Source organism: Eufriesea mexicana, unplaced genomic scaffold (assembly GCF_001483705.2).
Source record: "Eufriesea mexicana isolate 0111107269 unplaced genomic scaffold, ASM148370v2 scaffold2332, whole genome shotgun sequence".
Classification (NCBI taxonomy): Eukaryota; Metazoa; Arthropoda; class Insecta; order Hymenoptera; family Apidae; genus Eufriesea; species Eufriesea mexicana.
The window spans coordinates 190,508-214,682 of NW_016910398.1; the positions used below are offsets into that span (position 1 = coordinate 190,508).

Below are 24,175 nucleotides of genomic sequence, written 5' to 3' on the forward strand. Positions count from 1 at the left end.
CTACGTTGGTAGCACACTCGACTCGCCCCTTTTTCCCATTTTTTTTTATCCGCGACCAAGGACGCTCTTTATCGAACGGTACCTTTATTCCGACGTCGGTTTGCCTCTGGTAACGCGGCTAGTTGTTTCGTAGAAATCGCCTCGAATCCCCCCTTTCTTTTATTTTTTCCCTTCTCGGCCCGCTAATTGCGACGATGTCTCTCGTCGCAAACGCCGATACACATGGCGCGCTCGGTGCACCCAGCAGGGATGCTTATGACGTGAAAGTTTTACTTGTGTACTCAATTACGATACAGGTTTCAACGATTTCGTGCCATAGGTCGTTACTCTCCCGGTTTTCTTTGCATAGCTACATCGCAGGTGCACTATAAATTACGAAAGATAAACAATCGAACGCATAATCTAATCTTACAGACACGCTCGGACTACCCGTGTCTACCCTGCGGAAGCGAGACGAACGCCACCGTTCATGTTCTCCGGAAAGGTCAAGGTGGCCGAGAGGTGCAGATCGAGAGGAGCAGGGACGCAGTCCGAGCGTTAAAAGGGTAACCAAAGCCGTCCACCGGGCAACCCTCATGGACGCCGGTTGCTCGGACTTCCTGTTAATCTCGCTGGACAAATTGGCGGGGCCCCCGCGAGCCGTTTAGCTCTCCTAAAATTCCACGGAATCAGGGTCACCCACGTATACACGTGCTACGGCGCTTAGCACATGCACAGGCAAAACGTAACGAGTGTACGGTTTGGTCGCTCGTGGGGGACGAGGCAGGGTTGAGAGTAAGGGAAAGGAGGCAAGGACGAGGAGGGGAAGGAGGGTTCCTTCCAGAAGATGGGGCAAACACGAAGTCGCCTCGGTAGGAAGCGAAGAGGGGTTATTTCGTTTCGTCTCAGCGTGGTTTCCCAAGCGGCAGCCTCGCTCGCCGACTGGCATCGTCTACCGTTCGGCACACAGTCGAACTCGTTCGCCACTGGACGACGGACGTCGCGGCGTCGCCGTCGCCCTTCATCCGACTACATTTCACCGTAGCTGAGGAAAATCGGCCGCCAGGATGCGTCACGCGCTACCACTCGGCTTCATCCTCGTACTCGTGTCAGTGTTCGCGCGTCGGGCTACCGGTTGCGCTTTCTGCGAAAGGCTGTCGCAGCAACAGCTGCAGCTGCGCCAGCTACAGCAGTTGTCGCAACAACAACCGCAGCAGCAACAGGGGTACAAAACGATGGGAAGCCCGAGGCCTTTTGGTGCCGAGAAGCCGACCAGGGTGCAGGAGTTCAACAGGACCGGCGTGCTGCATCCCGAGTACCAGATACCAGCCACCCTTCGCCCCGGTAACGTATCTCAGTGAGTATCCGCCACCCTGTTCTCTTGTTTCGCGAGCTTCAGCCGTTGCAATTCTTATCCTTTGGAATTCTAATTTATCGCATATTACATTTCTTTGTTAATTCCCCATTTTCCTCAAATTTCTTTTTTTTCTTTTTTTTTCCTTTTCTCGCATTGATCTTTTGATAGATGAATTCGTCAAGTCTGAGGAGAGATAATTATTTTTCATTTTTGAAAGAAAAATAATATATATGTACTTAAGTAATCGTTGTATTTGAAATTATATTTGAATTCAAGGAAAACGAGTCGTAGATAAGCGTGTCACTGTCTCTCTGGAGATTAAGCGATTTTAGGGTAGTGATATACTTTGGTATTCTTTGATATTCGCTATTGTTAAACTGAAATTGTCTTTCAGTTTGAGAAAAACAGGAGAAACGAAAGGGGAACTTTACAGCGCCGATTATCCCTCTCGGTGTTTCTTTTTAATTTATCTAGCTAATTAAGTCATTTTAATTCACGGTTCTGGTGCGGTATTTATGCTGTAAACTGGTTATTTACAGGGCGATTAAACGGGTTTAAATTATGTATCTATCGCATTCTGTAAAATAGACAAATTACGACATTCGTAAACAGTGGAAGTAACGTTTTGTTATATTTCGCGGTGTTTTCCTTTCCAAATAGTATTCCATTTATTTCCGTTATGAGGAGAATTATTTTACACTGAAGTAACACGGATTACGTTACAATCCAATTCACTTGGAATGCCAAATCCTTTGGCCGGGCAATATAATAGAAACGTAGATACCCGTAGATTACATTACCGAGAACGTATTACACCTCTGACTATCGAGTATCGAGATACACTAGAATGACTAATGTATCTTAGAAACCACCGGTTCATCTATGCTACTATCGTTCGTACATGAAAGAACAATTGGCAACTTAAACCACGATTTATTATAACCAGGCATATTAAAGGAGAAATCACTCGTCTGAGACGTGTTCTATATCTTATTGGTAATAAAGGACCAAGAACAAGATAGAATCGGGTACATTAATCACGTGCAGTCGTGTTGTCGTTAGAATTTTTATTATGAATTGAATTGTCACTTGGGTGAGGCTAAACGTTGCATTTCAATCGTGAGGAACATCGGTAGGTTGCAGGTTTCTTTCTTCGTCCTTTTCCCCCTTTTTCTTTTTTCTCGACAAAGGCATACTTTGATCTAAAGATAAACGAATCGTAAGAAAGGTGCATTCACTTTTCGCCGAACCATAGAAACAATTCGTGCGAATTTCGTTTGGGTTACATAGCTTGTTTATTCGATGCACGTGTACCAAAGCCTATGGAGCTTTGAACGTTTATACGAGAACGTCACGAACCCCGTGCCGTGTTTCATCAACCGTAGCACAGATTTTACAAATGCAATTTGACTCGAATTACTTGGCGGATGATATAATTCTCATCGTATCGCATGGACTGCGGATCGAATGATTAAGATACCTTTCGTTAACGTGTGTATTAAAATTATGCTGGAAATTTTCGTTAGTTCATTCCCTGATCATATCTATTCTCCTTGCTTCTTTTCATTAATAATAGATGAGTATGAAAATGTTGTTATCTAGTACATTGATAACATTTATAATGATAAATTAGTTGATAATTAGTAGCTTGGTATAGTCAAATAAATTTTCAAATACGTATAATTTAAATACTGAATTATTCATTATAGTATTGGAAATTTTCTATAATTATCATAAATATTCTTATATTCTAATATCTAACTATGTAGAATCTTTATTGTAAACGCTGTTACCTTTAAATTCTTCTCTACGAAATTCGTTCTGTTTGTTTCGTGTAAAATTAACATAAGTAATACTTCAGCCACCTATAATTACTCCACAGTTCTAGTATTGTTATGTTAATGTGTTGTATTTAACATAACCAATATGTATGTGTACATATATGAACTTCATAAATTAATCAATCTTTATCTACTATTTCATAGGCAAAAAGATTGTAATTGGATAATTTATTCCTTTACGTTTGTGGAATATTTATTCTAAATATAAAGAAACAAGAAAAAATTAAAAGATTTCAAGAATATCCACTAATAATTGCATTTCTACAATTCTGGTTACTTTACCATCATTATTTATAGATCAATTTTAACGAATGTTCAGTATCAAAAATTGAATCTAATTATATACGTGAATTGTTACGTTAAAAGAAAAAGAATATTTTTTTGTCTCCCTTTTTAACTATATAATTGAAATAACCCAATAATTACAGTAAATGAATGATTTCATTAAAAATTACCTCCCTATTTTCACGTAACCTATTTCTTTCCCCATTTATTTCATTTATTATGGAAAATCCTTTGGAGGTCCACGAAGGGATAAAATTGATCCTTATGTACAATTCGAGTCGCGATATGTCGAGATCGTGAATTAAATCATCACGAAGCGGCATTGACTAATGTCGCCGAACTTAAGGCCATGCTCTATATTATATTTTGGGCTTCCATGTAATAAAAAAAAAATAGCTGCTCATATCTCACTGGTATTCCATCTACGATATACAAACTGAAATAATATTAATTAGCAATTAATAATTATTATTTCATAAATCGGAAAATTCAAAAAAGAAATCGTAACGTAAGTGTGAATTTTTGTTTCGATATACATACATATAATACAAAGTGCATTGACACTAGACACTTAAATATTTCTTAGTACGGTTTTGATATTCGCCTCAGGTCCTTATCTATATATATTTTTAACAATTCGTTTGTCTCAGCAACATTACATCGGAAACTTGTTTACTTTAACTCTTGGCAAATTTTACGATCTCGATTTATCGTAGTCCTTACTGTACACGCCTCCTCGTTGAGCCGTTATTGTCGTCAAATTCTACTTTGTTGCAATGGGTCCACGGCACTTAATGGTCCGATGCGTCGCGACGCTACGCGTCATAAAGTCCTGCTATCAGATGGTTTCCGCAAAACCCGTATGCAAGTCTAATTGCACAATTGCTCTGAACATTGAAACGCTAGGTTGCACCTTAAACTTGAACTTAACGTGTATTTTAACTTTTCGCCAGATGCCTTAACTGAACCGTGTACTTTTGTGCTTTCCTTTTTGTTGTTTCAACGATGTGCAAAATTGCAATCATTTTGAACGATGGAGAGTGTCTAAAGGAAGGTAAAACGATAAATTTTAATGTTTTGTAATGAAATAAATTATTGTGTACAATTGCATTTTACATATGCACGTACAGCAATAATTATATATAGATAATACGATTGTTTAAATTTATTGGAAAGAGAAAAATGGATTGTTTTCTGTAATTATTTATGGAAAATTCTAGTTTACGATTTATTAATTTAACCCTAGATCTTCTGGGAAGGAGGGGGTGCGTTGAACCCGTAGGTCGAAAGATTTAAAATTAGAACCATTTCCTTTGTACAAAAAATTCGTTAAAAATTATTTTTAATTTTCATATCCTGTGTACGAGAATATAAACCACATATTACATTATCGACAAATATAAATAATGAATTCTTATTGTCTTTCCAAAAATTAATATAATTCAAAAGAGAATAGAGTAAGAAATGTTCTGCAAGAAGTAACGAATAAAATGAATAAAAATCAATTTGAAAATAGAAGTTTGAATGTAGGTTTACATAAAAGTGCTATAAATACTATAACATTTATAAATGATTATAAATGGAAATAAGTTGAATATGAAAACACCTACTATTCTTTTAGTATTCTTAAGTAATCTAAAACTTTTAAAAAATAAAACTTTTTCCTCGATAAATATGCACAAATTGCTGATTCTAAGAACCTCCCCCTTAAGTTTTCGCATAACAACTGAACACCCAGAAGTCCTAAGGTTACCATTTACGTCTGAAACAATCATTATAAATCCTTATATCCTCTTCACATTAACCTTAGTTCTGGTCTTAAAATCAGACCTCTAACATCTATGATTTCTCTCATTTCGATTTCATTCATACTCCTAAAATGAAACAAAAATCATCAACAATAAAATAGTATCAAAATTTCCAATAAACCCACCGCAACATTCTTCCATTACAGCCAAAATCCTATAGAAAAAACAAAATCTTATCACAAGCTTTACGAATTACTCTCGGCGATATGATCCGTCTAATACGTGTAATCGTCGTTCATCATTGCAACGCGCATGCGCGACAGTTGGCAGGAATGTTTCGGCGGGACTATAGCCACGAAACGGGACACGAGACAGTAGGATCGTTCCTAAAGTAGATAACAGTAGATCCGTGTAGAAGCAACGAACAAGCATAAGGGGGTTCAGCGATCGCGATCAGCGCGCTACCTTTCTCGAGAACTCCATTCAGCCCGGGGTTCGTCGCCCGGTCTCTCTCTTTCGGTGTAGGTTAAAGCGAAAGGTCGCGACGCATCCTCGGAAGTGGGGTCTAAGCTGTGGCGCGCGCGAGAGGGCGTCGCGATGCCACGCGTTGTAGACTCTACTATTGGCGTGGATTTCCACGAAAGTCGGTAGACGGCCTCGCGTTGCGGCCCGAATGACAGAATCAATTCGAGTCTGTCGTGGGACAAACCGACCGCCAAAATTAGACGACGGGGGTCGTGGCTGCGCGACCCCAGACGCCGCGACGCCGACATTGTGTGTAGACGCTAATTTTACAATAGCCGTTTCAGTGCCAGGCCGTGAACGAAAAGCACGTGCGGCGTCCCGACGCTCTCTCGGACCACGCTAACGGGATGCGCCGCGGCAATGTTCGAAAGGATGACGGGAGATAGCGGACGGCTGGAGGGGGGAAGTAGGGACAGATCGCGCTGCGACGAAACAGTGCAGGGGCGGGAGGGAAACAGTGACGGCTATGCCGAGGCGTAAACTTAACTGGTACGATCTTTAAAGGGGGACTTTTGTACGATCAAACATTATGACTAAATATAAACGGCACGCTGCATTTGTACTCTCGATATCCATTTACGTACATATGCTTGTACGTGTTTGTATTGAAGATTATTGTTAGGATCCATTGATACAGTATACTTATTTTATTGTTTTTTGAATTTTAGAAGACCGTTTTCTAACCTCTTTACGATATGTATCTGGATGATTGTTGGAGTTTGATGATCTTTCGAATGAAGATTGTTATAGTTGAAGAGTTTATGTAAGAAAATGATCCTTATCAATTTTATTGATAATTGTTCATCCTTTACAAAATTTTGGAAAGATATGGTATATTTTTCAATTAATATTTAAATAATTATAAAATTTTCCACGTGGTTACAAAATCATACAAAATATCGAATATCTGATATCTTTATATAACTCGAATGCGAAAAAATGTTTAAAAAACTAAAAAAAATTCTTATTTTATAAAACCAGTTCTTTATATAGCATAATTACGTACGATGTCTCGTTTAATTAAAATATTGCTTCTGTGTCTGGCTACGTTTAATACGTATCGAACATTAATATCATACTGGATGCAGATAAAATTATTGCAGGTTTTATTACCTGAGTCCACGCGAAGGGCCACCTCTCACGTTACTCGTTAGCCCTTGTAGCGGGCCAATATCATGGACGGTCAGTTACGTCGAGCCACCGGAAAACGTTGAAGAAGCGGAAGGAACAAAATGTACGCAGAATCGTAGGAATCATTCAATTCGATTGATTTGAATTGAAAGAATCTATTACACTTTACTTTTAAACTAACAAAAATATCACACTAATTTTGTTTTCTTTTATAGAGATAATTGATGGAGAAAAATATTATATACTTTACGATAGTTTGATATTTAAAAAATTTACTTTGATCGGTCTTTAAATTAAACCAATAATTTTTTCTCTCTTTTTCTGGCTCTCTTTCTCTCTATATAATAAATTTATAATAGAAGTTAATTAAAATGGGACACGAAGATAAAGTATTATGATCCATACAGCAGCGCAAACACGGTGGCCAGTGAAGAGTTTGAAGCCAGGCTCACCCTTATTCGCGTACGAGGGTGCGGAGGATCAGAATTTTACGATATCAAAGACACGCGCCGGTCTTTATTGGTTCGAAATTAAATCCGTGAACCCTCCTGATGCCAATTTGCAAAAATTGACACCAAGCACGGTGCTTCTGTATGCCACGTCGAGCAGCTTGAGCCATATACCGGAATTGTATGCGAATGAGAGGGAAAATCGTCATCGTTCATTGAGATTTCAACAACGAAGAAGTAAACGTCGACTTACGATATCTTGGAATAAAAGGTTGGTAATTCTCTGTTCTTTTACATATAATTATGTTACTTAAAATCTGAGATCCGAATATTTAGTAGCAATTATAAATTTAATTGTTTTGGCTGAATGTTTTTACTTCATAAATGGTAATTTTAATATATTTCAGAGACATTTAAAAAATTCAATCTTGTACCAAATCTTAATACAAGTAAATCTGTCAGCACATCATCAATGAATCTTGTTACAGATATGTCAGGCAAAAGTGCCTTACTCTAAAATGTTGTGTCTGACGCTTTTTAAAGAACAAGGACAAGTATATAATATCTGCGTTTCGAAAACGTAGTAAAAATAAATTGAAATGAATTAAGCGAATTCCAAGCATTAGATACAAGAGTACTTTGAAGCTCATAAACCAATTTTTGTTTCTCTACACGTATATCAAATTTATTTAAAAGCCTTCACGTAATGTACGCAATAGAAAAAGAAAAAGACACAACTTTCTCATATAAACGAATTAAACAAGTTTATCTTTCAACAATTATTGCCCTCAAGATTTATTTCAATACCATAATACTTTATTTCATCGTCACATAATATAATCATGAATATAATCGACAAATTTAACATAATATGATAAAGAAGAACAAGATATTTTTCCTTGATCCACTGAAAAGATTGTCAAACTTACAAACGTCTCGGCGAATTAAAGTAGGCTTGTGTCACACGCCACGAATTCGAGAAAAATCCGTTTATTTTTACAGCAACATAAATCCCCATCTCTCGCACTACTGTTTAGCCGTGACATCAGGGTCTCAGCCACATCCCTTGACCCTTTGCGCTGCGCAAAGCCTTCTACGCGTTCACCCGCATCCGACAAAAGGGGGTTCTTCTAAGGAACAGCAGCACCGCGGCATTCCGGAAGGACTTCATTGCGTACGTCAAACAAAATTGACGCTCCACAGGATGAAGTACGATACCACGTACAATTTTACTTTATACGTGGTTAGTAATCGCAGCTAGAGAGGGCCTAATCCTATGATAATACTTGTATCTTGAAGTAAATGGGAGTAGACTATTTTTGTTCCAAAGAAGATGAAGATATTGGTCAGTCGAGAAATGAAGTATTAAGTTTCTTTGGAAATTCTTATTTCTAAGTGACTATTTTTTAGAAATACTTTTCGTCCTTTGTTTTTAATACAGTCATTCATTTTTGCAAGTGTATATCTGTACATTTTGGTAAAAGAAAAATGATTATAGTTTTATTTGTTCCGTATTAGGTAAATACGAGGAATAACGTGTCGAATCGGATAGCAACTGATACTATAAAATTCCGGAAAACGCCGGAATTGAGGCTACGCACTGGACATTATACCACAGCTAATTTACGTAAAACCGATGGATTCATCAACTTCCGTTACCGACCCCCGGAAAATGCCTCGAGTACCTTTCATATTCTTCCTTGCGGTGGCGGCATCGTTAGAGCAAAATTAAGTGGCCCAGGAATTTTGAGGGTAACAGACCTTCCTAATCCCGTTCCAGTTATGACTAATATTCACAGATCCTCATCAGGCGAATGATAAAATATTATTTCAGAAAACCATTTAAGTAGAAATATCTGAACTAAATATCAAGTATTGAACAATAATATTGGAATAACAAGCTTTGGAAGTACATGAAAATTCCTAAATTTTTTAAATCACATAAATTATAAATTAAATTTTTAATACTTGGAATAACAAGCTTTGGAAGTACATGAAAATTCCTAAATTTTTTAAATCACATAAATTATAAAATTCTTGATAATTTCAAAAATTTAATCAAACAGAATTGTTTCGAAAGAGAATAAGATAGGGAATGGGAAAAATTGCAATATACATGAGCGAAATGATTTCATGAGAATCACGTGAAAATTTAGTTATGTTTTATGTACTATTTTATTTTTATAGTAATGCAAAAGACATCTAGTATCTTGTAATCAATTTTTATTCAGTTTACATAATTATCCGCACAATTTATAAATAATTACCTCATTTGAACGCTGTAATGAAACTAGTCATATAATTTTTATCCTGAACAGCATAATTATAATTCTATCAAATTGTTTATAGATTCGTAAATATAACCAAATTATCTATCTAACAAATGTATCTACTTTTTCATTAAGTACGATTTAAAGTACAATGAAAAATAGTTGATACAATTATCGATATTACAGACAATTTACATTTGCAGGAAAAGGAGGTAGTAGGATACGCATCATTAAGGGTACCACCTTTAACTTCAGGGAAGACATACACATTACGGATATCCGCTACACCACAGGAATTAATACGAGTATCCGCCATTAAAGTGCTAGCTACCCAAGAATCGTCTGCGATATATCCACAGGTATGTTCATACAAATTAATATATACTGAGTAATATAGAAAGCGTATCTTTGTTTTCCGTGTACGCTAAAAATTTAATATAATCAAAACAAGTAGTTAAATATTTTCTGTTTTGTAACAATGGCTAATAACTTTAATTTGAAATATTTCATTTGAAATAGAACATATTTGACATTTTCTAAGGACAAATAAAAATAATTTGGTAGCGAACTCCAAGTTTTAATGTTTAACACCTAACGTTTTTACTAATCTTCAACGAATTAACTCACATTTGAATATTTTAAATTGCTAATAATTTCTTGCTGAAAAATTATTCGTCAATATACAAGTTCTTACTTGCTTTCCCATTTCTGCTGCAGCTTACCTAACACGCATCTAATATCCATGTTAAGAAACAACAAATAAAATGATCAAAAACTCCACAAGTGTATTATTTATGCACATGGACGAAAATAATTCTTATTTAATTATTCATGTCATGAATAAGCTTTATCCGCTGCTTTTAACAACTATTTAGCATGAACGCGTATATGAAAGACTAGTCTCTAAAAAAAGGCACTGTCACTAATCAACTTTATTTTTCATGATCGTTCATTAATCGTCGTGTAAATAGAATAATTAAATAAATTATCGGAAAATATTTCGTTCCTAAGAACAGTGATTGTAGAAAACGTATAAAGGTGTGATCATATGAGACGAAATAAAATGTCAAAACTCTACTCCGAAAATAAAAGATAGTTCACTGGAACTAAATTATCCTCCAAGCTTCTTCTTCGTTCACATTTTTACAAATAAATAGAATTATATCCCGTCAAGCTCAATTTAACAAAAAATTCTGCATATACAAGATTACCAAGAACTTAAACGAAATGGTAGCAAAGCTCCAAGCCTTTTCCCCCGAAAATATTTTGCACATAGAAATAAAAATATACGAAAGAAGTACACTTTCAAACATCAAGCTTTGCATACTAGAAATTAACAAAGAAATGAACCGTTCGTCATCCTAATCATTTCAACGTCGCTAGGAGCCAAAAATAAGATCGATACACCGCCATGACGTCTTGCGCCTAAATGAACCCTCGGAATTGTAAAAATAAAGGTAATGAGATACACTGGCAGAAAGGCTGAACATTCTGTTTAGATTCCATCCAGAAGTGCACCACGCGAGTACAGATCCCTAAGAACATGCCATGAGGTGACCGTAGGGGTAGAGCCTGCAGGCTCCGCGAAGTATTGCATCCTCGTAAGGGAATTAAAGGGCAGCACGGCGTTGGCCAGCGTGACGACGATCCCTGATCAGTGTAGTCTTCATCGTCGACGCCGTTCCGAGTACACGTTCGAGGTTTGCGAAGAGAAGCAGAGTCCGCCGAAAGATCGGGCACTTCCGTTCACCCTCAAGAGGCTACAGCCAGGGAAGGCTTATATCTTGCAAATCACGGCACAGTTGAAAGGTCAATCATTGTCCTATCCGCTGCTGACTGTACGCACCCGACGTTCCTGTCTACCTTGATAATAATTCGAAGAAAATAGGAATAATCAATGGCGATCATCGTGAAATCGAACAACTTCGAATCGCTTTAATTGTTACTCGGTTTAGAACTTTTTATTTCCTCTTATCATCGTCTAGTATTCTCTTTGTCCTTTGTATCGAGATGAACACAGGTAATGGAGAAATTACTTGATTATTAACACTAGAACTATTAAACTAGTTGATACGATTGATTTCAGATTTTCCATTTCGTAGTTAGCGGAAATATACAGAAGCTTTTGGTAAAATGAATGTTGATTTTTATCGAAGAAAAGCTTAATTATAGATAGGTATTTATTTTCGTCTTATTTTCATAGTATTTTGATTATTCTTATTTATGTTATAAGTTGGGAGTTCTAGAGTTAATGTTTGCCTGTTGATAAATAGGTAATTCTCCTGGTACACTGTGCGGATTACGACACGTGCGGATCCTCGTGCGCCAAACTTTTGATGTAATAGTTCAAAAATTTTAGGTATCAAAGTCGCATAGAGTTTTTCTATTTAAATACAGTTTTATTCGTAACGTGGTTTTTTGTATTTTAACGAGATTAATTCGATTTGAGGTGTCGCGTATAAACAAGCAGAGGAATTCTTAATGTTACCTAACGCAATGAAAAATGATTACTCGTGATGCGAGATATTTGTTAGTTTTCTTAGTTCGAAAGTTTATTAATGGATCGTTTTAAACAGGCGACATTTAGACGCGAATACTTGTTTAATCGGAACAGCACGAATTTCATTAAATTCCTTACATACCTTCACTCATAGTCTTTCATCGTTAAAAAACAAGATTCATTAAAGATCAATCCGACAAAATATTTATCAATGTCTAGTTTAAGCAAATTAATTTTCAACATCCGTTTTACTGTAAAAAGAATTTTTAAAGAACGAAAAACTGTTACTCCATTTCGAGGCTAAATCTAGTCTAGATTCACAAGCTACCATAATCCACTAATATTTACCTGGACTTTGTACTTTTTTGTTTCTAGTTTAAGGCACGTTTTTAATACTTTTACCGCAAAAACAGAAACAGAAGCAGACACGTGTCAACAATATCGTTGCTGTAGATATAAATTACATTCACATTGTAAATACAACGTTACCTTGATAAAATATGACACACAAGAATGGACCATAAAACTATACAGCGCGGTGCTAACGATAACAACTTGATTATTATAGCATACAGTGTTTACTGTATAGTTGCGATTAACCGTGATTCACCTTTTGTTATTCAATATCGCATTCGTTTATTACGGACAATATGTCACTTAAATCCTGTGTCATGTTACATAGCTATTATAGCATAAGATCGTATGATAACAACGATTTTTTATAACATAAACGCATTTTGTAAATTTTAATATAATATAAAATACGAACAATTTTTACGATTACGATTTTATTACCATAATGCATTAGGTCATGTTATATTACACGTTAAATATAGAACCGTTATAATTCTGTTTCTATTAACCTACGGAGCTTTTCACCGGGTGAATTCTTTGGCTCGTATTGCAGCAAGGATATTGCTTCTAGCAACAAACGTTTCCTATCTTCTCCTAAACAAGTAGACAATTCTCTCAATGCGACTACAGTATACAATGCCAATCTTACACCATAGGGATCCAATATTTTAACAGTTTCTATGATACGTTTGCATAATTCTGACTTTTTTGGATCGTCTGCAGGCAGTAATTGAATCAATGAATGACTGACAGTGATGCACTGTTGATGTCCAGGGTGCAACAATGTAGTGAGCCTAAAATTCAATAATTATAACAATTTCTGATATTTTCCATGTATCATTTGATAAGAAAATTTAGTCATATTTTCTATCCAATATAGAATAAATGAAGATCATTTTACCGAGATAAAAGATTAAGCATCTTATCCTTTTTCGCTTGACGCATAACATCATCGACATCCTCCTCCATTTTCTCAACAAATTGCGTTACTTCCGCTGCAGTAAGAATCCCAGGACACGAGTCGCATCCCCACTCAGAATCAAAATCTAGTGGATTCTTAGGTAAAATAAAGCCGTTGTCTTGGGGACATTTCAAGGAACCAAGATGCGTTCCTAATTCAGTTGGGTCGGCACATCGTTTGCAATGACAGGAAAAGTATTTCGTCTCCAAAAGATGAGCTCTTCGTTCCTTCGTTGCCCAAAGTGCATGCGTGTACATCGTACTCAAATGCTCCCCTCTAATGCATATATAAATACACGTATATGAAAGATATATATGTATATAAATAAGTCGTAAATAAAAAAGAATGGATAAACAAAATTTCGTTCACTAGAAGAACACAAGTTCCTAAAAAATTGTATTCTCTGTTATTCCCTATTTAATATTATTTAAATAACATTATTTACAAAATGCGACAATAATGTCATTGTAGAAATCAAACGAGAAAGAAAAGTCCATGATATGAGGTATATGTACTTTTTTATAGGACAGACAGCTATCACCATGATTCGAGGTCTACCCTTGTCATCGATTGTAAAACTGTGCCTCGTATTAGCTAAACAAGAATGCTCCAAAAGACACGCTATCTCATAAATCGCAACGGATCCCTCTGGTGGTATAGTGTCCAACGCGTTGACATCTATTATACCGCAAATTTTGCGTACAATATCCTTACTAGCTGAATCTGGTAAAATACGTTCGATATACTGAATTATATTCATCGTTTCTTCGTACGCTTCCGTTCCTGGACCACGAAGATTTTCGTGGCTCTGTAACTTTTCTAAGGAACTCCAACGTTTTGATTTTTTTCTCCATAATAACAACATACGTATTACTAAAAGGACATCGCTTCTATGAAAAGAGGAAAAAGAATAATTATGAATAAATTATACTATAATAAAAAAAGGATAAATATATATTGGTTCAAAAATTCATTCATTTCGTAATGAGAATAAATATTAAAAATATTAATTTCACTTTTTAAATAGATTAGAAGTATTTCATATGTGAGTTTACAAACCTAGGAATAATTCTTGATTTTATAAGAAAGAGACATTCCGAATCGTGGCTATTTTTATATGTAAGATTAGGACATTCGGTACCGCATGACGGCCAAAGACAGTTCATGCATATCGTACTACTAATGTTGCACCGCTTCCCGCAACCAATGCAAACTCTTTGATCTGAATGCAATGCCGGTCCCCAGACCAATGGCGACTCTGACACAATCACGTCGCCTGGATTCAAGTCCCTTGATGCCAACAAATGTCGTCCGAGTTCAGAGTTCTCACGAATCTCCCACGCTTGACAAGCCGACCTATGTCGAGGCCAATCCCGTCGCTGATGCTCTTTCTTGCAGTAAAATTGTTGTTTACAACCACTACATTTTAGCGTCGCACGTTTATTACAAATCGGACAGATGCCTTCCATTTGAGATTCTATTATTTCTTAGTCGTCAAACTTTCAATCGTTATTTTGAAATCAGATCTCTGCTTTCCACTGATCACTTAAATATGAAAAATGCTTCAGTATTTGAAAAGAGTGAATATACTTTGTAACAAATGGATTATGTTAATCAGTTTATATATTTCCTTTGGTCATATTAGGAACAATATACATAATACATTAAATGTTTTTCAAATAAGTATTGGAACAATAAATAAGTGATTATACTGTCAAGTGATTACATTTAAAACTAAATTAAACCTCTATTTTAGAGAAATTTATTATACATACCTGGTAAGAAAGTATAGGTAGATAGCAGAAATCAAATTAAAAGAAGTACGATACATTTTTAGTTTGTAATAAATATTTTATTAATTTTTCAATTTTTATATGGAACAAAAAATCAACGTGTAAAGTAATGGGGCTAACAATATCACTACTGTAAAACACCGACATTACAGCTCTAAAACCACGACGGTCTACACACTGGTGGTTTAATTATAGGAACGGTACAGTTACGTAGACGTTCCTATTTCTGACAAAACTATAGGACATTATTATTCAATATAATACAAATTTATCATAGCTCTGAGTTACATATAATTTATTGTCTGGTGTATTTAAAAAAAAGAAAAAAAAGTTCGCCAATTGAAATCGAAAAATCTGTTATTTTGCCTATATAGATATCAAATATCCATGAAAGAATGCATTACGAAAAATGTAGTTTCTTACAATATCTTTTATTTACGATAAATTTAGCACCTTTGATATTAATTCTAAAGATAATTTAAATACTGTATTTATAAAAGTTTTTTGTGACAGATATTTATAATTATATTATACGATATTAAACTTATAGAATGTGCACCTTTTTATAAAAAGAAAAAATATAAAAAGTACTCATAATAAAGCAATATCGAAAAATAATCTCATCAACTTAATATAAAATGGATTATAGACAATATGTACAAATATCAATACATATAATTTTCTTTCTACTTTTGTGCTAATCATTCTTTAATGGCATAACATTAAGAGCCTCCTTTAAGAATCTAAATAATCATACTCTCTATTTATAACAAATATAAATATTATGGATCACTTCATACATAGCCTCTTATTGATTAATTCTCGCAAACGTTCAATATCCACTCAATTGTACTTTATTTAACTGCATAAAGAATAGCATTATTATTAATGTATTTTAATAGCACGTATGGTACATACATATGCATATACATGCTATAAAAATTTAATAAGTAGTCTGATCATGGCCATCGTATTAATCAGTTATTTTGGTCGTGCGTAATTACTTCTTATTACTTCAACATATGAAATCGCGTAAAATTAGAAACGAATAGTCACGATCAGACAAGAATAATAATTGCTAAAATAGATTCACGAATAAAATCTCTTCGCTTATCTTTAATTTTAGTAAAAAATATATACGAATCAAAGATGGAAAAACTATATCTCTACACAGTACTTATATTTCTACACAGTACTGCACTATTCCATTTTTTATTTTTCCAAGACCCATATCAAAAGTTATGAAATAAACAATTATGCAGAGTTTTATATTGAATCAGCTTTTAGCCCTATTACTTGCATTTTATTTAGGATTTTAACCTTATAACTTTCATAAATTTGTTATTTCAATTAACAAAATACATAAACGCAGTAAAAAAAGGAAAAATATAGTTGTCGTAATATAAACATTAATATTCACATTCAATTAATTTTAAATCTTTGTTATCTATAAAATTTACTAGCATAACTGAATTTTGTGACATATTTATTTGTGAAGATGGAAACGATACCTTTTCGTGATAATAAAAAGACAAATAACTTGTCTGAAACTAAATAAAAAAGAAATGACAATAAAAGAAGATTTGCATGAGATTTGTACAAATTCAATATTATAATAACATAACATTTGTCTAGCTAAAATTTCTTTTGGAAGGCAAAGTTCAAGTGAACCATTGTGGATTTCATGAAGATTAGAAACATATAAATAAATCGTAAAAATTCATTTTAATAGCGGAAATTTTACTAATTATAATAATAATCTTACTTTCAAAAATAAATACTTCAATTAATTTTTTTTCTTTGTTATTTAATTTTGTTATTTAAATAGTATAAAGAGAATCGTCAAATAAAATTAATATTCTCAAAAATCTATCATCAAATAAATATAAAATTGAAGCAACTAATAAATTGGCTAGTGTTTCTTCTTTGTGCTATTTTTTACACTGCCGTTCGCATTACGCCACGATTTACGGAAGCAAATTGAAGATCGTACCAAATGCCATATATCTCTTCCCGTACATGCTAAATTATAAATAATTAGAGATGGTGATTCATACTCGTTTGGAACGATACCATCGACAGATGATTCGAAAAAACTAAATAGTGGAAACCAAATCCTGGTTCTATTTGAATCACGTTGCATCAACGCTTGATTGTTTGCTAAGGTATGATAATAAAGAAACAATCGAGAGGTAATATAGAAAGCTACAAAAACATCAATGGAATAATGTTCATGTGCTGCTAAGATAAAAAATATACCAAACATATTGAGCATCCATGTAAAAGTATGTAAGAAATACAATTGTCTTGGTGTATCTGTAAATAACATGTAATTAAAAATTATAGATTAATATTATCTGTTTAGAAACATGTTTAAAAACATGATACTTACATTCAGTAATGAAAAAATTTAACATAGTTAATGCAACAGTATGTCCACTAAACATATAGTCACCACATGTTCTAACACCTTGAATCGACATACCCGCACCACGCCATATAACATAAGCCATAGCAATTTTATTGTATAACTCTATATATGTAGAACTATAAAATAAAAATATTAATGTAATGTTCATTCATAATAATTATTTCAAATAATAATTATAACTTATACCTTGTCCAATCTTCTGGAACCTTACGTGGTTGACATTGTAAATGTGCACCTGGTACTGACAAGGAAGTAATAAGCATTGTAACACATCTTAGCAGGAAGACTGTACCAGATAAAGCAAAAAATCTCCTTAATAAAATAAATCTGTAAATAAACATTTTCTTAATATTTCTATAATAGTTTATTTTACAATCAATCTCATTAATAACATTTACAATACATAATACCTGTACTTGTGAAAAATTAGTACAATGAGCCATATTGCAAAAAGTATAGTTCCCGTAACTTCACACACATCAAATGCCCAAGAAATGTGTGGAACATTATCTAAAAATATATCAGGTAATGGAGGATATTTTTTCATATCAGGCACTCTATCATGAACAATGACCATTACAAAGGCAGTAATCCATGTCACAATAAATAAATATGCCAAACTAATGAAAGTTTTCCAAATTTCAGGTGGTAAATGTGATGCATGACCATTTTCTGATACAGATGCTGAATAAAATTCATGCTCAATAGAATTGTCATTATTTATACCACTACTAGGCATCTGTTAAAAATTTGCACTATTAATTTAATTTTGAATTATGTTATTTATTATTGTATTTTTTATATTAAAAAGAATATATATTTAAGAATTTTGAATACTAAGTATTTAAAACTTTCCTTCTTACTTCATGTTTATGATGACTATATAAATTTGATGAAGGAAATATATCAACATATCCTAATTCAAATAATATTGCCATATTATCCCTTTGTAATTGTTTTATGCTAATATATAATCTTTTTATATCACCAATTTTCTTTATATCCATAGCTATTAACTTTAAATCATCTTCTTTCAGAGTCAAGAGTACTTTTCCATCAATTTCATGATCAACGAATAAATTAACAAATTTTTCGTGTCCAGTTTCACTAAGCCACTTTGTCACATCATTTTGTGTCCACTCAATTATATTTTTTTCAGGCATCATTTATCTTAATAGAAAGTTGTACTAGTCCTGTCTAGAAAAAAATATAAATGTTTTAATAACAGTTAATATTATGACTATTATGGAATATAAAATCACTAACAATTATGCCCATAGAATAAAATGTATTATAAAATTACACTTATATTTAAAAAATATAAGAATATTACATAACTTTTAATTACTAATTATATAAATGATGATATTAATGATAAAAATAGTTTCAATATAGTAATAAGCATATTTACAATATTAAAATTATTGGTATAATAGAATATCATAACAAAAAGTATATTCTCATATAAATTTTTCATTATAAAACTTACTGTATTCTTTTATAAACAATTATTTAAATCATTTACATTTAAAAATATATTTAACCTTACCGCTAAATATTATTTACTCACCTTAGAAATTTAATATATGGATTATCAAAGCTATATATCACAATTTTTTCGTGCGTTTATTGTACATAATGAACGTGTATCATGAATATCATAGTCTTATTGTCAAACGAAACCATGCATTGGCAGTATTTGTAAATAAACCAATCCAGACAGAACCATTGATCAGAATGTCACGGGCACAGTCTGACACGTTCATCACTCACTTCTTTAGTTTGCAGCATGATGTATATACCTTGATAAACTTCATAGTTACTTAATATCAATTCTGAATTATCCTGATTAATAATTAGTATTATTAAATTAATTCAAACGTTAAATGATAGACATTTTATACATTTTATGCATCAAAGTTAAATGTAATCGAAATAAGTTAAAATAACTTTAAAATAAAATGCTGAGGAAAATAAAACAAATTGCTTTAATTTTATTTTTCACAAATATACATGAAGATACAGAATGCTATTTTTTTGATTAAATATTTTAATTTTTAATTATACACAAAATATATATAGTAACTTTTTGTTTTCACAGTTCGTAGAAACAATTTTTCGATACAGTACTATTCAGTAGGTAACTAACAATTTATAAATTAATATTAAATAGAATATTCAGTATATTTCTACATAACTCTTCTCTGATACCATAGTTTCTATAACACATTCTTGCTATAATTTTAACTTACAATTAGATTATATTAAACTTAGAGGAATAATATACCAAAAAATAGTGATTTTTTTCTTCATACACTTATATTTATAAAATCGACATATCTTATTATCGATTTCATATCGATTTAAGATTTGTTCACAGTTAATATTCGCATGACGTTGGCATTAATGACGTTGTTCACGGTCAAGGTACAATAGAGTTTCAAAACTATTGTATTATCATGCAATGGGGTGTTCTAAATTCATCTAGAGACAGTAAAGTAGTCTATAATTGTACAGTACAGACAACGTATCGTTTGTTAACAAGTTCAATCATTGTGACTTTCAATATATTTCTCATTTCTCTTTCATTAGCTATAAACGTAACTGATAACGCCAATTGCACGTCAGACCTGAACTAATAACATTGAATGCTGAGTTGGCAGTCTTGATGGCAATAACTCTGTAACTGTACTATATATTGAATGGTATCGTGAATTCAAAGTGGAGTGTAGTAATGTATGTACTTAAACGATATACTTAGAGATTATTACTTAATGAGCTATGAGCGGCCAAAAATTTCAATACGACGAAAGTGGTGGGACGTTTTTCTACTTTTTACTATCATTCTCGGCACTTCTTCAAATACCCGTGACATACTATTTTTGGCCACGTTGTCCAAAACAAGGTTAGTTCTAGATGAATCTATTTAGATTAACATAGAAAATAAATGATATGACAACATTTCATAATTATACTTCATTTCTATTGATTTACATAACGTTACTACGTTTTACACTTATGCTCTTCATTATCTAACTCACTTCATAATGTTGTGACGGTACACTAAATAGCACTTAATTGTGAATATCCCGTTACTAATTTCCTAATAACCTCAATAACGGAGTATAATATTTTGAAAACTTATATTTTAATAAAACATTCAATGTTTATTGATATATTAATTTCTTATTTCAAATTCAATAATATATTTGCAGAAGTATTTAATTCAAATACTTACAAAATTTTGTTTTTGAGATAAATTTTTAAATTCGTAATATGTTTTTAAATTAAAAAGTGTGTAGATAAATTTATCATAACTTAAAATTTGTTGTAAACAAGCAATATTCGTGTATAGTTTATTTAATATATAATACATAGGTAATATTTTTTATTCTTAACAATTCGACATTATTATTGTTACTTCAAATATGGTTTTATTGGTTTAAAATTTTTATTGTATTTTGTTTGCTAATAATGTTAGAATTTAGTATTCCAGAAACTTATCTTTTATTACTTTGTTAATTATAATTTTTTTAATTAATCATGTAATTTATATTTATTATTTCTACAAAATATTATAATTAAAGTATTTTGATTTGGTTTTTAAAACAGTATAAGATCATTTTGCTTATGGCATATACATAAGTAGTATTCATAAGAGTAAAATTTATATTATGCATAATTATTATTTATTATTAGATCCTGATCAAGAGGCCAAAGAGTGTCAGTGTGATGGGTGTAAAAAGAAGAAAATTATCCTACGACTCAATAAACCTTGGAAAGAAACTAAGGCATTATTGGAGTAAGTAGTTAATATGTATAAATATTTAAATATATATTTTGGATTTTTAAAATGTTTCTATATCATTGTAGAAAATTTTGTATTATTCTTGGATGGGTAGTCTTTATTTTTTTGACATATAAGGTGTCACAATTTGACTATGAAATGGCTAATTTTGATCCATTTGAAATACTTGGTGTATCCTCTGTAAGTACAATCAATTTATTTAAAAACAATTTTTTTATCTGATAATGAATACAATATTATTATTTACAGAGCTCATCTCAAAGTGACATTAAAAGAGCATATCGCAAACTGTCTTTAATTCTTCATCCTGACAAAGAAACTGGAAATGAGAAAGCTTTTATGAGGTTAACTAAAGGTTAGAATAAATATAAAATTACATAAAATGCATTAATTACTAAAAAAAAAAATGCTACTAGAAATAATGTGTATACATCATACATTTTCTAAATATTATAAAAATGATAGAAATTGTAAATAGTAAGTTTAGTTCCTATCAAACAGATGACAACATTATTTATCTTTACATTAATAAATAGCTTACCAAGCATTAACTGACGAAGAAGCACGTAAAAATTGGGAGAAGTATGGCAATCCAGATGGACCAGGAGCAATGAGCTTTGGCATTGCTTTACCTTCTTGGATAGTTGAAAAAGAAAATTCAGTATGGGTTTTAGGATTCTATTCACTGGTCTTCATGTTTGTTTTACCAACAGCTGTTGGAATGTGGTGGTATAAGAGTATTCGTTATACTGGTGATCAAGTAAATGCATCTAATTTGTAATATATATATGTGTAATGAAATATTAGTTAAGTATATGTAAATCAACTGTAATCTATTACTTTTTAGGTATTGCTAGCTACTACTCAGATATATTATGTTTCTTTTATTAACTATCCTTCCATGTCATTAAAAAGAGTCATTATGATTCTTGCAGCTTCTTTGGAATTTTATAAAAAACGAAATGCAGAAATAGTTGAGAGATACACAGATAGTGAAGAAGTTTATTCGGTAAGATATATATTATAGTACCTTAGCATTTTTTACTATTCAAATTACAATGAATAGAATACACTTTATTGAAATATGATTTCTATTTCATTAAATTCAATATAATTTTCATCTTATATCAAAAGTAAAACAAATTACGTATAGTTTGTATTTTGTATTTTAAAATAAAAGATTTCTTTATATGAGGAAATCGATTGCTTTAAATAATTCTAAATTTTGTATTTCTTTGTATTTTTAGCTTATTAAGCAACTGCCAGATCTAGGTGCAAAAAACAAGGCAACACCATTATGTGAGCCATATTCAATTAAAGCCAGAGCTTTAATTCATGCACATTTATTTCGCATACCACTAAATCCAGAAACGTTAGAGAAAGATAGACAATATATCGTAAAAAAATGTCCATATTTGATTCAAGAAATGGTAACTTGTATTAATCGAGTAATTTTATTAGCTTATGCTAGAAGAGGTACATATGCATTTACTTTATAAGTTCTCCGACCTTCTCGACATTTTTCTAAATCTGAGATATACTAAAAGACATTCTATAATAGCAATACACGTTTAAATTTAACATTCGAACGTTATTTGATAAATTTTTTATTTTTAGTTCCACGTTTACCAACTATAAAAACTGTAGAAAATTGTATGAAACTGAGTGCAATGATAGTACAAGGCTTCTGGGAATTTAAAAATCCTCTTTTACAATTACCATATATAACTGAAGATAATTTAAAATGTTTCTTACCGAAAAAGGTATCAACCACTTATTATACTACTTCAAATACTTTAATTTAGATATAAGATATCTATATTTTATTATATATTATAATTAGAAACTTAACTAGATTTGTATTATTAGCATCAAATCAAAAGTCTTCAACAATTTGCACAATTAAAAGGAGAAGAAAGAAGACTGATTCTTAGACATTTATCAGACAGTCAGTATGAAGATGTAATGAAAGTTCTTGGAAATATGCCATATGTAGAATTCAAAGTACGATCTGAAGGTAAAGATTATTCAATATCTCCTATACTAGTATATTTTGTGTTTGCATTTAAATAGTTTTTAAAGTAAAATGTTATGTTTTATGATCTTAGTAATTGATGATGAAAATCCAACTGTTTATACTGCTGGTGCTATTGTAACTGTAACAATATCATTAACTCGTAAAGATATGAAACATTTATTTGGAGATAATACTATCAAAGAGCAAACCACAATTGATGATAATAAAATTAATAATGAAGCTCCTGACGAAGTATCAGAAGAACAGAACCAATCTGTAAAAAAACCAGCGTGGCTTAGGCAAAAAAAGGGACAAAAAAAGTCCCACAAAAAAGGTACTACTAAAAAATTTGCTTATACAAAGAATACTCAGACACAATTTCAGTCTAGCAATAATGCTCAACAAATAAATACTCCTAATGCAAAAAAGAAAGAAGATAAAGTAGAAAAAGAGTCTTCCAAAGATAAATTATCCGATGTCAGTGATAGTGATGTTGATAGTGACAGAAGTAATGATGAAGATAGAGATGAAAAAAAAGATGTGTCTATTGATGATGATGATACAGAATGGGAAAGGTAAAATATTTTTTTATAAGTTAATATAAGTAATGTTAATTTCTGTTATGTAATGATATTTTTATCAACAGGTTTCAACAAAGAATCTCAAAGAGAGAAAAAGTTTTAGAAGGGAGGAGTAATATATCACATGAAGTGCATTGCCCACTCT

At 32.3% G+C, this 24,175-nt stretch overlaps 4 protein-coding genes across 4 annotated transcripts in view; 2 read left to right on the plus strand and 2 right to left on the minus strand.

Annotated features, from left to right (window-relative positions):
• Positions 1 to 1,046: 1,046 nt before the first annotated feature.
• nord (neuron derived neurotrophic factor nord) lies at positions 1,047 to 11,495 on the plus strand. Its single transcript, XM_017903462.1, has 7 exons — positions 1,047 to 1,336; positions 6,839 to 6,969; positions 7,277 to 7,586; positions 8,318 to 8,558; positions 8,834 to 9,067; positions 9,789 to 9,944; positions 11,085 to 11,495. The coding sequence occupies exons 1-7, from the start codon at positions 1,047 to 1,049 to the stop codon at positions 11,451 to 11,453; spliced, it is 1,731 nt and encodes a 576-aa protein (XP_017758951.1). The 3' UTR covers positions 11,454 to 11,495.
• A 1,431-nt stretch (positions 11,496 to 12,926) lies between these two features.
• On the minus strand, positions 12,927 to 15,514 carry SmydA-5 (SET and MYND domain containing, arthropod-specific, member 5). The gene is made up of 5 exons (XM_017903458.1): positions 15,176 to 15,514; positions 14,460 to 14,945; positions 13,916 to 14,290; positions 13,341 to 13,676; positions 12,927 to 13,233 (listed from the first exon to the last, which is right to left on the minus strand). Exons 2-5 carry the CDS (start codon positions 14,867 to 14,869, stop codon positions 12,927 to 12,929), a joined length of 1,428 nt encoding a protein of 475 aa, XP_017758947.1. The 5' UTR covers positions 14,870 to 14,945; positions 15,176 to 15,514.
• Positions 15,515 to 17,105: 1,591 nt separating this feature from the next.
• On the minus strand, positions 17,106 to 19,405 carry SMSr (Sphingomyelin synthase related). Its single transcript, XM_017903461.1, has 6 exons — positions 19,195 to 19,405; positions 18,488 to 18,821; positions 18,035 to 18,363; positions 17,811 to 17,951; positions 17,586 to 17,740; positions 17,106 to 17,509 (listed from the first exon to the last, which is right to left on the minus strand). The coding sequence occupies exons 2-6, from the start codon at positions 18,788 to 18,790 to the stop codon at positions 17,106 to 17,108; spliced, it is 1,332 nt and encodes a 443-aa protein (XP_017758950.1). The 5' UTR covers positions 18,791 to 18,821; positions 19,195 to 19,405.
• A 677-nt stretch (positions 19,406 to 20,082) lies between these two features.
• The window catches only part of Sec63 (translocation protein Sec63), a 4,631-nt gene continuing 538 nt past the window's right edge, over positions 20,083 to 24,175 (plus strand). The window contains exons 1-12 of the mRNA XM_017903457.1: positions 20,083 to 20,117; positions 20,217 to 20,529; positions 21,324 to 21,426; positions 21,498 to 21,612; positions 21,682 to 21,787; positions 21,969 to 22,192; positions 22,280 to 22,441; positions 22,680 to 22,908; positions 23,050 to 23,195; positions 23,302 to 23,449; positions 23,541 to 24,024; positions 24,096 to 24,171. Of these exons, the coding sequence (XP_017758946.1) occupies positions 20,406 to 20,529; positions 21,324 to 21,426; positions 21,498 to 21,612; positions 21,682 to 21,787; positions 21,969 to 22,192; positions 22,280 to 22,441; positions 22,680 to 22,908; positions 23,050 to 23,195; positions 23,302 to 23,449; positions 23,541 to 24,024; positions 24,096 to 24,171 (1,917 nt within the window). The 5' untranslated portion in view covers positions 20,083 to 20,117; positions 20,217 to 20,405. The remainder of the gene's footprint in view (positions 20,118 to 20,216; positions 20,530 to 21,323; positions 21,427 to 21,497; positions 21,613 to 21,681; positions 21,788 to 21,968; positions 22,193 to 22,279; positions 22,442 to 22,679; positions 22,909 to 23,049; positions 23,196 to 23,301; positions 23,450 to 23,540; positions 24,025 to 24,095; positions 24,172 to 24,175) is intronic.

Coding starts and splice junctions, on each gene's coding strand:
- nord (XM_017903462.1), top strand. CDS start 1,047: ATGCGTCACGCGCTACCACTCGGCTTCATCCTCGTACTCGTGTCAGTG. Junction 1,337..6,838: donor CGCCCCGGTAACGTATCTCA/GTGAGTATCCGC, acceptor AAATTATTGCAG/GTTTTATTACCTGAGTCCAC. Junction 9,945..11,084: donor CGTCTGCGATATATCCACAG/GTATGTTCATAC, acceptor CATTCTGTTTAG/ATTCCATCCAGAAGTGCACC.
- SMSr (XM_017903461.1), bottom strand. CDS start 18,790: ATGATGCCTGAAAAAAATATAATTGAGTGGACACAAAATGATGTGACA. Junction 17,741..17,810: donor GTTCCAGAAGATTGGACAAG/GTATAAGTTATA, acceptor TTTATTTTATAG/TTCTACATATATAGAGTTAT. Junction 17,510..17,585: donor AAATTTTTTCATTACTGAAT/GTAAGTATCATG, acceptor TGTTATTTACAG/ATACACCAAGACAATTGTAT.
- SmydA-5 (XM_017903458.1), bottom strand. CDS start 14,869: ATGGAAGGCATCTGTCCGATTTGTAATAAACGTGCGACGCTAAAATGT. Junction 14,291..14,459: donor AAATCAAGAATTATTCCTAG/GTTTGTAAACTC, acceptor CTCTTTTCATAG/AAGCGATGTCCTTTTAGTAA. Junction 13,234..13,340: donor ATGCTTAATCTTTTATCTCG/GTAAAATGATCT, acceptor ATTGAATTTTAG/GCTCACTACATTGTTGCACC.